General features: G+C 40.8%; 1 protein-coding gene across 1 annotated transcript in view; it reads left to right on the top strand.

The window, feature by feature from the left end:
• LOC124798053 (transmembrane protein 209) overlaps window positions 1-16,274 on the top strand; it is a 139,584-nt gene that overhangs the window by 57,976 nt on the left and 65,334 nt on the right. Inside the window, exons 6-7 of the mRNA XM_047261279.1 lie at window positions 1,649-1,771; window positions 9,965-10,107. Coding sequence (XP_047117235.1) covers window positions 1,649-1,771; window positions 9,965-10,107 — 266 coding nt within the window. The remainder of the gene's footprint in view (window positions 1-1,648; window positions 1,772-9,964; window positions 10,108-16,274) is intronic.

Raw genomic sequence — 16,274 nt, 5'->3', positions numbered from 1 at the left:
GCTATTGATGCCACTTCACTTTGCCCGTGGCCATACCGCTATTGAACACTACCTTTCCTAACACCTGACAGATTCCAAACCAATAACCTCCTTCCTAGCCACCATGACCAATTACCGGGTGATTATAATTAAAGTTAAACTTTTAAAATGCAGTAGAAATAACACGACTAGTTAGAATGATGTCAAATTGCAACAGAATATTGTCAGAGAAGGGGGAAAATGTATGCCAGAACAAAAAAAATAGTGTAAAAATTGATCAATATATGGTGCTGTATAGAATATGTGAATGAAAACACTTGTCATGCACATGACCCATTGAAGTTGGTATAAACACACCAGGTACTCATGTTTTCCTCCTTTCATGTCTGCGATGTTCGCCAGGACTGTCTCAATGCAGGATTGTGCTCTGCTTGTAAAGCTGTATTACAAAAATGGTGACTATGTACACGTTGCTCTGCAGAAGTTCTGAACACAAGGGTTTGAAAAAAGGCGTTGTTCCAATGTCTGCCATGGGTCTGGAGAAAATGATTTGGAAATTCAAAAAGACTAGTTTTTTTGGAGTGCAACCTGGTAGAGGGAGGAAATGAATTGATTTGGCATCAGTGGAAGCAGTGGCCGTAGCATTGCAGGAGGAGAGGAGTGGTGGTGTGCAAACGTGTAGTGCACAGAAAATTGCCCGAACATTGGACGTACCCGAGAGTGCAGTGCGTAAAATCCTATGAAACATCCTTCTTTGCTATCCATTCAAAATTACCCATGTGAACAAGACCTTTGCTTTAGAATTTCTTGCTCTCATGGAAGTGGACAATGATTACTCATGTGAGATTTTGTGGACAGATGAAGCCCACCTCCATCTGACAGGATATGTCAATACACAGCACTGTTGAATATGGGCAACAGACAATCCACATGCAAATCATTCAGTACCACTTCATCCTGAAAAGGTCACTATGTAGTGTGGTTTTATCGCACCATAGGATCATAGTTTTTCAAAGAGACAGGTGCTTCCTGTCCTGTTACATGTACTGTCACTGGTAAGCATTATGAGTGTCTTTTGTGCAACCAAGTCATTCCAGCTCTCCAGCAGTGTGGATGTGTGGATGGGATTATTTTTATGCAAGATGGCGCACCTCCGCACATTGCAAATCCAGTTAAGCAGCTGCTGAAGTGCCATTTCAGAAATGCTAGAATTATCAGTCGCCATTTCCCTACAGCCTGGCCGTCCCAATCACCTAATATTAATCCGTGTGACTTCTGGCTGTGGGGCTGTCTGAAAGATGTTGTGTTCAGTGTGTCGATTACAAACTTAGCTGGATTGAAGGCACACCTTGCACAACACATTCTGAACAAGACCTCGGAAAGACCTTGAGCTGAGGACTGCTTTATCTTTTATTTTATTTCAGGAATTTTGTCTTCTAAATTTAATGATCTACAATTCTATCTCATCGAAATTTTACAGTTTTTCTCAAGGTATTATACCGAGCGTATAAGTATTGCTGTTGTGTACATAATATTGTAATCCTTTTTGACACAGCATATAAAATATTAGAGTGGCAGGGGCTCTGATTTTGAGAACATAATTTATTCTTAGTTTTGTAGTTGTGGTTACAGCTGAGACATTTTATTTTATTTTGTTGTGTAATTACAGGTGAAACAATGGAACAACCAACAAACTTTCTGAGCTCATATTGGAAGAGCCCTACTATGCGCAAGTCAGAATTGTCACCAGTTTCAGGGCGTTATGTATACCAGTTGGCAACTCCTAGTCCAGGTACAGTAGATTTACAGTATTTGCTATTGAGATGGACAAAAAAAGATGAGAACAGGATCTTTAAAAGAAAAAAGAAAAAAAAGTCAGAAGTTTCATCATAATTTAAACATTGTTTATAGAATGTTTTTTACTTTACAACAATATTCAGACTCTGACGTATTTCTTCATTTCCAAAAAGCATTTTATTCATTTGCACTTATTATAAAAAACACAGCCATGAGGCTCATCATGCAAAATTTGTGACAGGATTGACATTTTGTTGATAGGGCCGGTGCAGCATGTTATCTTAGATGGAGATTGATCAACAGATGTAGATATAACTTCAGGCATGTTCCAGATAAATGTTTTGGGACCCTTGCTATTCATGTTGTATGTAAAAGATTTTGCAGACTAGTAATACTAACCTCAAAATTTTTGCAAGTGAGTTACCTATAATGGAGTACTCTCTGAAAAAAGCTGCAAAAATGTTGTGTGAGTGTAATAAAATTTTGAAGTGGTACAGATACTTGCAACCTGCTTGAAATGTGAAATTGTGTACTTTGCAAACAATAACAGTCTCAACTGGAATCTGTAAACTTATACAAATATCTGGATGTATAAATTTGTGACTGGATTGCCTTTTTCTTGGTAAGGAGGGCACACCATGTTATCTTAGATGGGGATTGATCAACATGTATACACAGAACTTCAGGTATGCCCCAGAGAAATGAATGGAGACACTTGCTGTTCATGTTCCCTACATCTACGTGATTACTCTGCTATTCACAATGAAGTGTCTGTTGTATGTAAAGGAGTTGGCAGACTAATAATACTAACATCAGAATTGCAGGAATGTGGCGTGTTATTAAAAAAGTGTCATCGTGATCTCTCCATTTGCAAAAGATTCCGGAATAGGCCCCCATTCAGACCTCTGGGAAGGAACTGCTAAGGGGTAGGTGACCATGAGAAAAAGATTGAATAACCAAGGAAAAGATAACATTCCATGAGTCGGGGCATGGAATGTCAGAAACTAGAATGTGATGGGGAAGCTACAAAATCTGAAAAGAAAGGGATATGCAAGGGATTGAAGGAATCTAGATATAGTGGGGGTTAGTGAAGTGAAACTCAAAGAAGACAAGGATTTTTGATTAGATGAGTAGAGAGTAATAGCAACACCAATGCACATTGGTTAATGAGGGTACAGTTCATTATGAATAGGAAGGTAGGGTTTAGCGTGTGTTACTGTGAACAGTTCAGTGATCAGATTGTTCTCATCCAAATCAACAGCAGACCAGCACTGACAATAATAGTTCAGGTTTACATGCAGACATCGCAAGCTAAAGATGAAAAGACTAAGGATACGATGATATTGAACAGGTAATACAGTATGTAAAGGGAGCTGAAAATTTAACAGTTCTTGAGGGCACTGGAATATGGTTGTAAAGAAAGGAGTAGAAGAAAGGGTTGTGGGAGAATACTGGCTTGGTACTAGGAATGAGAGGAGAAAGACTAATTGAGCTCTGTAATAAATTTCAGCTAGTAATAGCAAATTCTCCTTTCAAGAATCACAAGAGGAGGATGACATGATTTACTGTGAAAGGCTGGGAGACACGGAAGGATTTCAGTTGGATTACATCATGGTCAGAGATTCCAAGGTCATATATTGGATGGTAAGTTGTATCCTGGAGAAGATATAGACTCAGATCACAGTGTAATAGTGATGAAGAGTAGGCTGAAGTTTAAGAGGTCAGTCACGAAGAACGAAATGCAAGGAAGTGGGATATGGAAGTACTAAGGAATGGAGAGATACGCTTGAAGTTCTGTAAGGCTGTAAATACTGCAGTAAGGAATAGCTCAGTAGGCAGTGCAGTGGAAGAGAATCGGACATCTCTAAAAAGGTCAATCAAAGTTGGGAAGAAAAATGTAGTTACAAAGAAGGTAACTGCAAAGAAACCATGGGAACCAGAAGAAATACTTCAGTTGATCGATGAAAGAAGGAAATACAAAAATGTTCAGGGAAATTCAGGAATACAGACATACACGTCACTGAGGAAATAAATAAATAAATAAGTAGTGCAAGGAAGCTAAGATGAAGTGGAAGCATGAAAAATGTGAAGCAATACAAAAAGAAATGTTTGTTGGAAGGACTGACTCAGCATATAGGAAGGTAAAAGAAACCTTCGGTGAAATTAAAAGCAAGGGTGGTAACATTAAGAGTGCAACAGTAAATCCACTGCTAAATGCAGAGGGGAGAGTGGATAAGTGGAAAGAGTACATTGAAGGCCACTATGGGGAAGGGGGGGGGGGGGCAGATTTTGTCTGATGTGATAGGAGGAGGAACAGGAGTCAATTTAGAAGAGATAGAGGATCCAGTATTAGAATCAGAATTTAAAAGAGCTTTGGAGACTTTAACATCAAATAAGGCAGAATATCAAATGGGGCAGAAGAGATAGTCAACGTTCCATCAGAGTTTCTAAAATTGTTAGGGGATGTGGCAACAAAAAGACTATACACGTTGGTGTGGAGAAGTATGACCCACGATATACCATCTGACTTTCGGAGAAATATCCACATAATTCCGAAGACTGCAAGAGCTGACAAGTGCGAGATATATATTTTTTGTTTTTTTTCCCCCATCGCAGTCAGCTCAACAGCTTATCCATCCAAGTTGGATGAAAAGAAAATTGATGATGTTTTACATACAGATCAGTTTGGCCTTAGGAAACGTAAGGGCACCAGAGAGGCAGTTCCGATGTTGTGTTTGATAATGGAAGTAAGATTAGAGAAAAATAAAGTCATGTTTATATGATTTGTTGACCTCAAAAAAGCATTGGATAATGTCAAATGGTGCAAGATGTTCAAAATTCGGGGGAAATAGTGGTAAACTACAGGGAGAGATGGGTAATGTACACATGTACAAGAGCCCAGAGGGAATAATAAGAGGAGAGACCAAGAACGGGGTGCTTGGATTAAAAAGGGTGCAAGACAGATGTAGTCGGATTAAAAATGGTGAAAGACAGGGTTGTAATCTTTCGCTCGTACTGTTCAATTATATATAAAAGAAGCAATGATGGCAATAAAGGAAAGATTCAGGAGTGTAATTAAAATTCGAGGGGAATGGATATCAGTGACACTATTCACTGATGACATTGCTACCCTCAGTGAAAGTGAAGAAGAAATATATGATTTGCTGAATGAAATGAACTGTATAATGAGTACAGAATATGGGTTGAGAGTAAATTGAAGAAAGATGAAAGTAATGAAAAGTAGCAGAAAAAGAGAACAGCGAGAAACTTAACATCAGGATTGATGGTCATGAAGGTGGTAAAGTTAAGAACTTCTACTACCTAGGCAGCAAAATAACTAACGACAGACAGATCAAGGACAACATAAAAGCAGAGTAGCAGTGGCAAAAAGGGGATTTCTGACCGACAGAAGTCTGCTATATTGAACACGGCCATAATTTGAGGAAGAAATTTCTGAGAATGTGTGTTTGGTGTAGAACATTGTATGGTAGTGAAATATGGCCTGTGGGAAAACTGGAACAAGATAATTAAGCATTTGAGATGTGGTACGACAGGTGAATGTTGAAAATTAGGTGGACTGATAAGCTAAGGAATGAGGATGTTCTATGCAGAATCAGAGGAAAGAAATATGTGGGAAAACCCTGGCAAGAAGAAGAGACAGGATGATAGCAAATCTGCTAAGACATCAGGGAATAACTTCCTCAGCACTAGAGGTAGCTGTAGAGGGTAGTAACTGCAGAGGAAGACAGATATTGGAATACAGCTTGCAAAAAATTGAGAATGTAGATTGCAAGTACTGAGATGAAGAGGTTGGCTCAGGAGAAGATTTCGTGGCAGGCCGCATCAAATCAGTCGAAAGACAGATGACTCAAAATATTTGTTGAGATATGAACTGTATCAGGGTGTATACAACCTGGGTCAACCGGGAGATCTGGGAAAAACCTGGGAATTTTTTTCATCCAGGAGAGAACCGGGAAAACACGGGAATTTTTTAGAATTCTGGGTATTTTTCATTGTTTTAGTTTTCAGTAAAATTTTTTAAATTTTGACTGGTGAGAACTGATACTAAAAAAAAAAAAAAAAAAAAAAAAAAAAAAAAAAAAAAAAAAAAACTTTAGCCCGCTACTCAATGAAACATAAACTAGGGAAAGAAAACCAGAATAAACTCAAGCTGCAAAGGAAATACACCATTTCCAACAACATAACACAATGCATACACAAGTATCTGCCAACACCAAAATGTGTTAAAGGCTTTGGGATGAAGACTATGCAATACTTCGAAACAACAAACTGCTTCCGATGACCATGATGTCACAACGGTTTACAATATGTTGGTTTGAGCAGTTGCCAGTGGGCTTGTGCACATGCGCAGTAGAGTCACACATGAGCAGTATCTGCTCCCGCATATGGCTGCTTGAAGTACGGCTGTTAGCTGTATCGGCAGTAGCAACAAGCAGCCAGACACTACCTGGAAAAAATGCTTTTGGCGAGCCCAAGTTGCCAGATTCGCGCATGCGCAGAGCAGTCGTAACTTGCAGTGGAGAGGGGAGTAGTCTCCATGTGACCCTTGTTTAGGTTTAGTGATTTCATTGTTTCTTCTTTGTTTACAACTCTCACGTCAGATGAAAACAAAATGGATTTCTGGGGCTGAGAGCTAGCACATGAATTAAGATACATTCACATATTTATGGAAGCTAAAATATGTACTTAGTCTTAGTTTCGTGGTTTTATTTTATTTTCAGGATTTTGCCAGTCAAGCATTAATTGCCTTGCAGAACACTGAACTTACTTTTGTTGATTTGCTACAGAAATTTGGTTTTTATTAATATTTTCCGCAGAGGCAGTCAATTTATTTGAAATGAAGTCTTTCATTCCACAGTATTGGCTTGTGTGAACTGTTTGCTGAATTAAAAGTACCAGTTTTTACCTCCTGATACATATGGCATTCTGCCATAATAGCCAAACATGAGATAAAACAGTTCTGGTACTAGCTGTGCGACCACAGTAACACTATTTTCTGGCGCTCGATGAGAACTGCTGAAAGGAATTCTAACAGGTTGCGGGAAAGTATTGCAAATGGTTGTTGAAAAGCGTTATTTTCAAAGTAAATTTCATTTTATGCAACGTGAATTATGTTACATGTGTGAATGTGCTTTGAATTTCTTAAATCACAGAACGTTTGATTCTCGTTTAAAGCTTAAACACTCTGGGGGCCAACAACTCAGAAGAATTTTGAGCCTAGATGTTAATGTATTATTTAAAATCTTACTGGCATATTTGTGTGGTGTACATTAAAGTTTTACACATGCAAAAAATACCAGTATTATGTGTGAAAGCTTAGCTTTTCTTGTAGCTACACTATGTATATTAATTTAAACCATTAACATTTCCTATTTGTGTGTTCGCGCTACTGAACAGCGATGTTGGTTGCTACTCGCAGACTACATCACATGTTTCTGCTCTGAATATCTGCTGGCGAGATCATGTGTCATCAGCTATGACTGGCTTACTAAAGCGCATCGCAATCTCCATTTCAATGCTTCGAAAAGTAGCATGCTTTGTTTGGTGGAATTCAAATATATACTTACCAAAATATGCAGTGTACATGCTGCTGCACATCAAAGGTTTTTCCAAAATGCGTGTTCCTTTTTTTTATGGTGTGTGTGTGTGTGTGTGTGTGTGTGTGTGTGTGTGTGTGTGTTCGTTTTCTGAAGTGCCGGGAAGTTCTAAGCTGGTGTATAAAGCCTTTAACCGTTCAAATGGTTGATAAGTTTTATGGTTCCGAGAGAAAGCATTCTGTCACTTAACATGAAAAAAGTGTATTTTCACCTGGGAAAGTATGTATTTTTAACTGGGACATCTGGGAAAAATCCGGGAATTTTTTTGTCCATGTCCACGTATACACCCTGTTTTACTTATTACATCTACCTGGCTACTTCGCAAATCACACTTACTGTATTTACTCGAATCTAAGCCGCACTTTTTTTCCGGTTTTCGTAATCCAAAAAACCTCCTGCGGCTTAGAATCGAGTGCAAAGCAAGCGGAAGTTATGAAAAATGTTGGTATGTGCCGCTACAACTAACTTCTGCCGTCGAATATATGTAGCGCTACGCAGGCATTCTTTGTAAGTGGAAGACGAGCTTTTTTCTCCGCCGCGAGTTTCGACCACTGCATTTTCATACATTATCCAACGAAGTAAATACAAATTCCATATTGTTCATCTTCAAATGTAGCACAATTTCAGTGTACTACGAAAATCTGACTGGCAAGACTGTTTCGGATGTTTGTCAATATGGCCAACTCTACGTTCTGAATTTTTTCCTATCTTTGAGAAGAGATGGTTGCTAATAGGAACCTGATGAAATTTGAATCACATACAGTATTCTCTTCACCATAAGAATAATACGAATATAAACATTTTGCCATGTATTCTTTCGTGTTTGCTGCTATCTCATTTAAATCATGTCTGCCTAACAAACTACGAAACTAGAGTGAGACAACAGCCAATGCGGAAGAATATACGTATCGTGTCATGTTTATATTCGTATTTTTCTTATGCCTAATAGTGATACAGTCAGAAATGAAGCACGCCAAGTGACTAGATTTTTAAATCTAAGATGACTAATTTCTGTGCAGAATTTGATATAATAAAGAAGCGGTCGCAGAGATTTTCAAACGGAGAAAAATTTTCGCCTAACTCTCGTTCAGAACATGTTCTATCATACGCAGTCTATTATTTGATTCTTGTTGATCATTATCAAAGAAAGCAGCAGTGTAAGTAACAACAAACAGCAATCTCTTGCCATTGTTTTGCTAATGAGACGATTGCTCTTTATCGTACGCGGCGGTAGCGCACACAAAAGCAAGCCATGCCGCAAGCCACGACAAGCCGTAGCACTACCAGAATGCGACAGACAATGCATGACACAGTGCAGTAATGCATTTTCAGCTTAAGAGTGACGCAAACACCTATAACAAAGAAAACGGCACTTATCAGATCAAAGCAAAATAAGCAATCGATTCAAACCAGACGTGAAAAAGGAAGGGTACCCGTATAAATACGGACGGAGCGCCTGACGCATAGCAATGGCTACGTGGTAAAGCTTAACTGCTAAGCTTACGACTTGAACCAAACTACTGTAGCTGTATCGTCATTCATTCGACCTACATTGTGTCTCATATTGGAATGGACCAACTTTGTTTCGATTTGGAGGTGTGGCCTAAAACTTTTCTCTCCCCTTGAATTCCGAGTCTCAAATTTCAGGTGCGGCTTAGATTCGGGAAATTTTTTTTCCTTTATTTTGAGTCTCATTTTTCAGGTGTGGCTTAGATTCGAGTGCAGCTTAGATTCGAGTAAATACGGTAAGTGCCTGGCAGAGGATTCATGAAACAACCTTCACAATAATTCTGTTATTCCTCGGACAGCATGCAGAAAAATCGAACACCTATATCTTTCCAAGTGAGCTCTGATTTTGCTTATTTTCTTGTGGTGATCGTTTCTCCCTATGTAGATTGATGACAAAATATTTTCACATTTGGAGGAGGAAATCGGTGATTGAAATTTCATGAGAAGGTCCTGCCTCATCGAGAAACACTTTTGTTTTAATTATGTCCACCATAAATCTTGTATCATTTCCATGACAATCTCTCCACTATTTCTCGATAATGCAAAACAAGCTGCCCTTCTTTGAACTCTCTTGACCATTAATAGTTGTTTAGAGTGACTGACCTTGTTTTGGAGGAATTTTCATTCGACTGTCAACTGGAGGAGCTTGTAAATGTGCTGCTCTTGACTGTGTTAAACACCTATTAGAGCAGGTTATTCCATTGCAGCCCCATAGGGCAGGGTGCACCCTGTCGCATTTCAGCTCATCCTCAGGCAAACGTAGCCATATAGGCTGTCTGCCAGGCAGCCCTGTTGCACAGATTGTACCACTTGGCCACTGCTGCCTGCTTGTGCTTGGTTGGTGCAACATTGTCGCATAGGCTGCCCATGCATCACCTTCTTGCCCACCCCTGCCCTTTTTACACGTGGGTACCTTACTACCTGCCAGTGAGTACACAAGATGGAACAGCTTGTATTAGAGGATAGATTGCTGTAGCCACTGTTATATTGACATTTGTATTGAATTATGTTGTATTGAATTATGTACAAAAACACTATGTAATTATGAAATTACTATGCAGTGCAGGTCTCAACCAGCCCCAGTAGTCATCAAACTGAGGAGCCAGGATCACCATCATCACTTCAGAATAAAAATCTGGAAGTGTGGTGCCGCCTTGGTGTTGATGTCAAAGTTCTTACCCAGTGGACTGCCAACCTTCGTATGGTAAACTACACAGAAAATATGTTCACTTAATTTATATTTTACTGCATTTGTTTCACATTTATTTTTGTCACATTTATTTAAGGATGTCCATCAGTGTTGTATTCTTCTTATCTTGCAGTTCATTTCCTTTCTGTTTGAGAATGATGCTTCATAAAATATTTGAAAATATTAGTGCTACATAAGAGTTAAAACTTGCTAGCTGTTAAATACAACTCTCACTTGACAGTAGGTAACTGTTTTTTCAACAGTTACCAGTTGTAATGACATTGGTTTTCCCGTCCTTGAAAGTGAAATATTGTGATTCTGTGCGGCATTTAAACTTGCCAAGCTATTTTTGTAAAAATGTGATCAGTGGTGGTCTGTTGCTATGGTGTATGAATTATAGTCCTTTGTAGCAGTATCTCTGGCCTACCACTGCCACCACCACCACCACCACCACTACTTAAGTTGTTTTATTGATAAATGCTTAACCAAAGTGTAAACTTATTGATTATAATAATCTCCCTCTCTCCTCCACCTCTCTCCTCCACCTCTCTCCTCCACCTCTCTCCTCCCCCTCTCTCCTCCACCTCTCTCCTCCACCTCTCTCCTCCCCTCTCTCCTCCCCTCTCTCCTCCACCTCTCTCCTCCACCTCTCTCCTCCACCTCTCGTCTCCTCCACCTCTCTCCTCCACCTCTCTCCTCCACCTCTCTCCTCCTCCTCTCTCCTCCCCCTCTCTCCTCCCCCTCTCTCCTCCCCCTCTCTCCTCCACCTCTCTCCTCCACCTCTCTCCTCCACCTCTCTCCTCCACCTCTCTCCTCCCACCTCTCTCCTCCACCTCTCTCCTCCACCACCTCCTCTCTCTCCTCCACCTCTCTCCTCCCCCCTCTCTCCTCCCCCTCTCTCCTCCCCCTCTCTCCTCCCCCTCTCTCCTCCCCCTCTCTCCTCCCCTCTCTCCTCCCCCTCTCTCCTCCCCCTCTCTCCTCCCCCTCTCTCCTCCCCCTCTCTCCTCCCCATCTCTCCTCCCCCTCTGCCCTCCCCCTCCCCCATGCCCCATGCCCCCTCTCTCCCCCATGCCCCCCTCCCCCTCTCTCCCCCCCTCTCTCCTCCCCCTCTGCCCCTCCCCCTCTGCCCTCCCCCTCCCCCATGTCCATGGCCCCCTCTCCCCCCCATGCCCCCCTCCCCTATCTCCCCTCCCCCCATGCCCCCCTCCCCCTCCCCCTCTCTCCTCCCTCTGCCCTCCCCCTCCCCCATGTCCCATGCCCCCCTCCCCTATCTCCCCTCCCCCCATGACCCCCTCTCCCCCCCATGCCCCCCTCCCCCATCTCCCATCCCCCACCCGCCATTCCACGTGAAATAGCTCGTGGCGAGACAGGCATGGAAGAGCTTTTTGATGTCTTGCGGGAAAATGGACCGGTGTGCTCCAGAGCGTCACTGAGTGGCACTTTTGTAAATAACGAAATAACATCAAAGCTGACAAGGATGTCTTTTGGTGCAAGTTTCAGTTTCTTCAGCTTCTCAATGAAATGTCCTGAGTCCGCACCGGAAATGACTGTGGAGAAGCCCTCGGACGTTGGCGTGCCAGGTACATATAGCCTGCGGCCGCGAGCTCGGCTCCAGTTCACCACCGGCAATGGAGGGTGAAGCTTTGACAATGCCAGCCACTCGTGCCGGCGAAACGTCAGAAAAATCATTAGATGAACGTCGGCCGAAGAACCGAGACAGAAGCCAATAGGCAGTTTGTCAAAAAATAAATGTACAAACATGTGTAGCCAATTTACAGAATACCACAGAAGATGTTTTGTAAATAAAAGCGAAACACATCTGGTGTAATTCTTTTTATTACATCGCAGTCACCTCAAGACAGATAATCTATAACAACATATGTTAACAGCTGCACAGCCACACAAACAAATGTATTATTAGAACTATAGTTCAGTCGGTATGTGAAGATCACCGACAGCTTAAAGCACTGTTGCCAGCTTTCAGCTGTGTAGTGCTAATGGCTGCAGGTGAAAACATTAGTTGTCTATATTGCTGTGACAGCACAATAGGCAATGCCTTAGAGACGTTTACAAAATAGCTTTAAGAGAATGGTTGAGGTAGCCATGCGAAGCAGCATCGCCCAGCCCCACTGCAGCTGTCAGGATCTTCTGAGACTGACTCGCCTATAGATGAATGTCAAGGGAATGGTGGAAGCTGAGCAGTGAGGTGAGATGGCAGCTGTCATTGTCAAAGAGCTAAAGAAGAAAACAGCATTCTGAACAACAACAACAACATGAACACCAGCAAACAATGGAATTCGGGTAGAACTACTAGAAGGAAGGAGAGACATGTTATACTGTGAGGTATTATGTAGCAGGTAGGACTTGAATTAGAGGGAATACCTGGAGAATAGATAGGTGGTCTGATATGCCCAGTCCACAAAAAGGACAAAAAATATTGCAGCAATTGCCTATACTTTGATCATAATTACATGATCATTTGTTTTTTCATGTGGCACTACAGTATTGTCACATCAGCTGTCAACTATTGCAAGGCAATCCTTAACGCAAATACAGGGTGTTATTTAAAAAAACTGCTGTTAATAATATGTTACATGAAGGATTGTTGGCAGCACCAGCTGTGCTGTGTGGTGGATACATAAGACTCAGCAGCTGTATGAGTAATCATCATTTGCATTCAGCTTGTTTGATAATAATTGATCAAGAAACTTCGTGGCAGATTAAAACTGTGTGCCCGACCGAGACTCGAACTTGGGACCTTTGCCTTTCGCGGGCAAGTGCTCTACCATCTGAGCTACCGAAGCACGACTCACGCCCGGTCTCACAGCTTTACTTCTGCCAGTATCTCGTCTCCTACCTTCCAAACTTTACAGAAGCTCTCCTGTGAAATTCGCAGGAGAGCTTCTGTAAAGTTTGGAAGGTAGGAGACGAGATACTGGCAGAAGTAAAGCTGTGAGACCGGGCGTGGGTCTTGCTTCGGTAGCTCAGATGGTAGAGCACTTGCCCGCGAAAGGCAAAGGTCCCAAGCTCGAGTCTCGGTCGGGCACACAGTTTTAATCCGCCAGGAAGTTTCATATCAGCGCACACTCCGCTGCAGAGTGAAAATCTCATTCTGAATACTTGATCAAGTTAACTATGGGTACCAAGAGACAACGGTCTCATTGTCAGGTTACTGATAGTTGGTTTGAGGCATGTGTTAAGTAAAAGAAGATAAAAATAAATTCGATAACTATAAATTCAGCAGTTAATTTTAAGTAAGTAATGGCAGAACAACAGGTAGATAGACACACTGTTAGGGTAGTAATTGAAGCCACACTCTTGTCCTTACCTAACCACAACTTGATGTTACAGTATTCAAGGAAATATTAGCCAGCGACATGTAGCAGCTACTGCAGAACTGTTAATCATCTTTGCATATTGCTTCAATGAAACAAACAACTAGGATATAGGGGAGATAGATATGAAAAAGTTAAAAAAAGAATGGACAAATATTCGTATCTTTGAAGCAAAAAATAAATTTTTAAAAATATTAATGAGATATTAGAGAGAATGGCCACACTTATAATTGCATTAAACAGTCCCATGCTATTGGTGCTCATGCAAGATGGATCTATAAACACGGTAAAATTTGACATTTTGTTAAAAAGTTTATCAGATGCTTCAAATGCTGTAAAAGCAAACCCACCTAAAGTAGAGGGTTGCTGGATCATCAACCAGGGATGAGGAAGGGAGTGTACCATATACATAGAGGACAGAAGGATTAAAGACCTTAATACAGGGCTTCATAGCAAATGTGCTCCACGAACAGACAGTGATCGTAGGCCTGTGAACAATGAGTACTGTGCCCTCTCCATCATCACAAGGAATAGGGTTGGGAGCTGTGTGGAGACAAGTGTAAATGAGGAAATCAATCATAAGGGAAGTGCTTGGAGAAATTTAGACTGTTTTTATGCTCCCTGTTGCACTGCAGTTACTTAGAGTTGCAGGCCAGTGTGTGGTGGGTACTTTGGAGCATTTATATTTCCCTTTCAATTGCATTTTAGCTCCTGATTCATTTATGAACATGTCTGGTACTCAGTCTGTAGACACACAGAATATAGAATTCCATGAGAAACCAACCTTTTCTATACTGGCTTCAACATTGCTAAGAATGTTGCATCCCACTGTGTACCTATGATATGTTCTCTTTCACAGAGCACTAAAGAATATGCAAAACACTCTTCCCAAATGTTTTGCAAGTTGGCTGTGAACATTATCTGAGGTAACTTGTGATGGATGCGTGAGTTTCACGTTTAATACTGCCAGCACTTGAAACTGTTCTACCAGTGCTGGACATAAATGTTCAACTGCATGTACAAAGTATTATTTTATGAATTTACCATCCGTTAATGGCCACAAGGAATTTGCTAAAAGTGATGCAGTTTTGTAGCTTGTTTGAATGGCATGTTCACTTGATTTTTCTTCCAATTCATCAGAGATGTTCCTTTCAAGTTTTAAAACCTCTTGTACACAATCAGGTCCTTCAAATTTATTTTATGTGCTAAGACATATAGTGCATTTGTTAGCTGAACTTCCTGAAAGTATTCAGTGTGGTGATACAGTAAACGTTTTGTGAACTTGATCTTTTGTGTAAAAGCATAAGTTTTCTCACACTGCAGATTGAAATTCGAAAAAAAAAAAAAAAAAAAAAAATTAGTGATCTTACACAATGTGGTCTGGCCATTACTGCTATTAGAAGGTACCACCATCGTCGTTGACCCTCCCCTATCACACAGTTGGTGCTTTTTCTGTGTTATTGCAACTACATGGAGTGCGCACATTTCAGCCGCTCTCCAGATGACAGCAATTCTTCTCATGAGCAAGTTAGTGTGCAAGGGCAAGTGTTCACACTTTAAACAAGTGAGCTGTTGAGCCCTACCTTAAGATTACTATAATGTACATTATGATGACTACTTCTAACTCTCCACCCCTCCTGCCACCCCCACCCCCACCCTCCCTGCACACATGCGCGCACGCACACACACACACACACACACACACACACACACACACACACACACACACGCAGAGCTAACTTTAAAGGCAATTGCAGCACTTGACTACCACTGCTTCTTTTGATGTGGCTGTGAGAAAACTAATATCTGAAGCTAATACTGTAACACAAATACAGGACATCAAGATCAAACTAACATTGTGGAAGTATAACACAGAAAGTACAAAGCAGAAAATCACAAAATCATACAGTCGCAAAACTGTCAGTGTTCTCACAGAGAGAGGAGGTTAATACAAACCAATATATGGAGTAAATGGGAACAAAACCGTGACCATATTACACTACTTTTGTTTGATTTCATAGACGAAAATATATTTCTAGAATGACTGGTACTCAAAGCCATGTAGAGACCAATTCAAGCCTTCTGTACTGCTCTCCTATGGTTGTAGGCTCACCGTATTGAAGGCAAGAATAGGATAATGAGAGAAAAAATTACTGATAAATAATTACAATACTCCAGTGAATCAAAAATGGTTGCAGGAGTCTGGTTCGTCTGTGGGAAACATATTATGAAAACATCATTGCCTCTGTGATAAGGGGATGTAGCTTCCGCAAAAATAAGTCTACTTAGGAAGATATCTACAGATGAAGTGGTCATATTTATCAATAAAGGGAGCCACTCTTCATCACTACTTTGCAAGTAATTGTAGCAGTTCCTACCCATCCCTAACTAAGCAATTAATTAATTAGGATGAGACATGTAATGTTGCTGCTGTTTTGGATGTGCTAACAGCACAAGTTGTTCTTTGTGGATTGTTGCATGTTGGGAGCTGCATTGATCAATTTTTAATGAAGATGTCTTGCAATTTTCCCTAGCTCGACAGAGTGAAGTTTGCTTACCACCTGTCTTCCAAAGTTGTTTTTTTGTCCCAGTTGGCTTTCTTCTCCACCAGCTGCAGATTCTAACATGCAAGCAATGAATGGTAAATAATGGAATGACAAGTGGCAAAAATCTTAATGGCACTAAAATGGAAGTCTCGAAATAGAGATGCCACCCAATTTTCTTTGCTCTCAATCTCTAAATCAGGAAAATGAATATTTATAGTAAACTATTTAAGAATCAGTCTAACACCATTATTTGCATGGAAGAGTATGGATTCTAATTATCACTATTGAGAACCATGAAATT

This window comes from Schistocerca piceifrons, chromosome 5 (genome assembly GCF_021461385.2).
Source record: "Schistocerca piceifrons isolate TAMUIC-IGC-003096 chromosome 5, iqSchPice1.1, whole genome shotgun sequence".
Taxonomy (NCBI): Eukaryota; Metazoa; Arthropoda; class Insecta; order Orthoptera; family Acrididae; genus Schistocerca; species Schistocerca piceifrons.
This window is presented reverse-complemented; position numbering and strand designations above follow the sequence as displayed.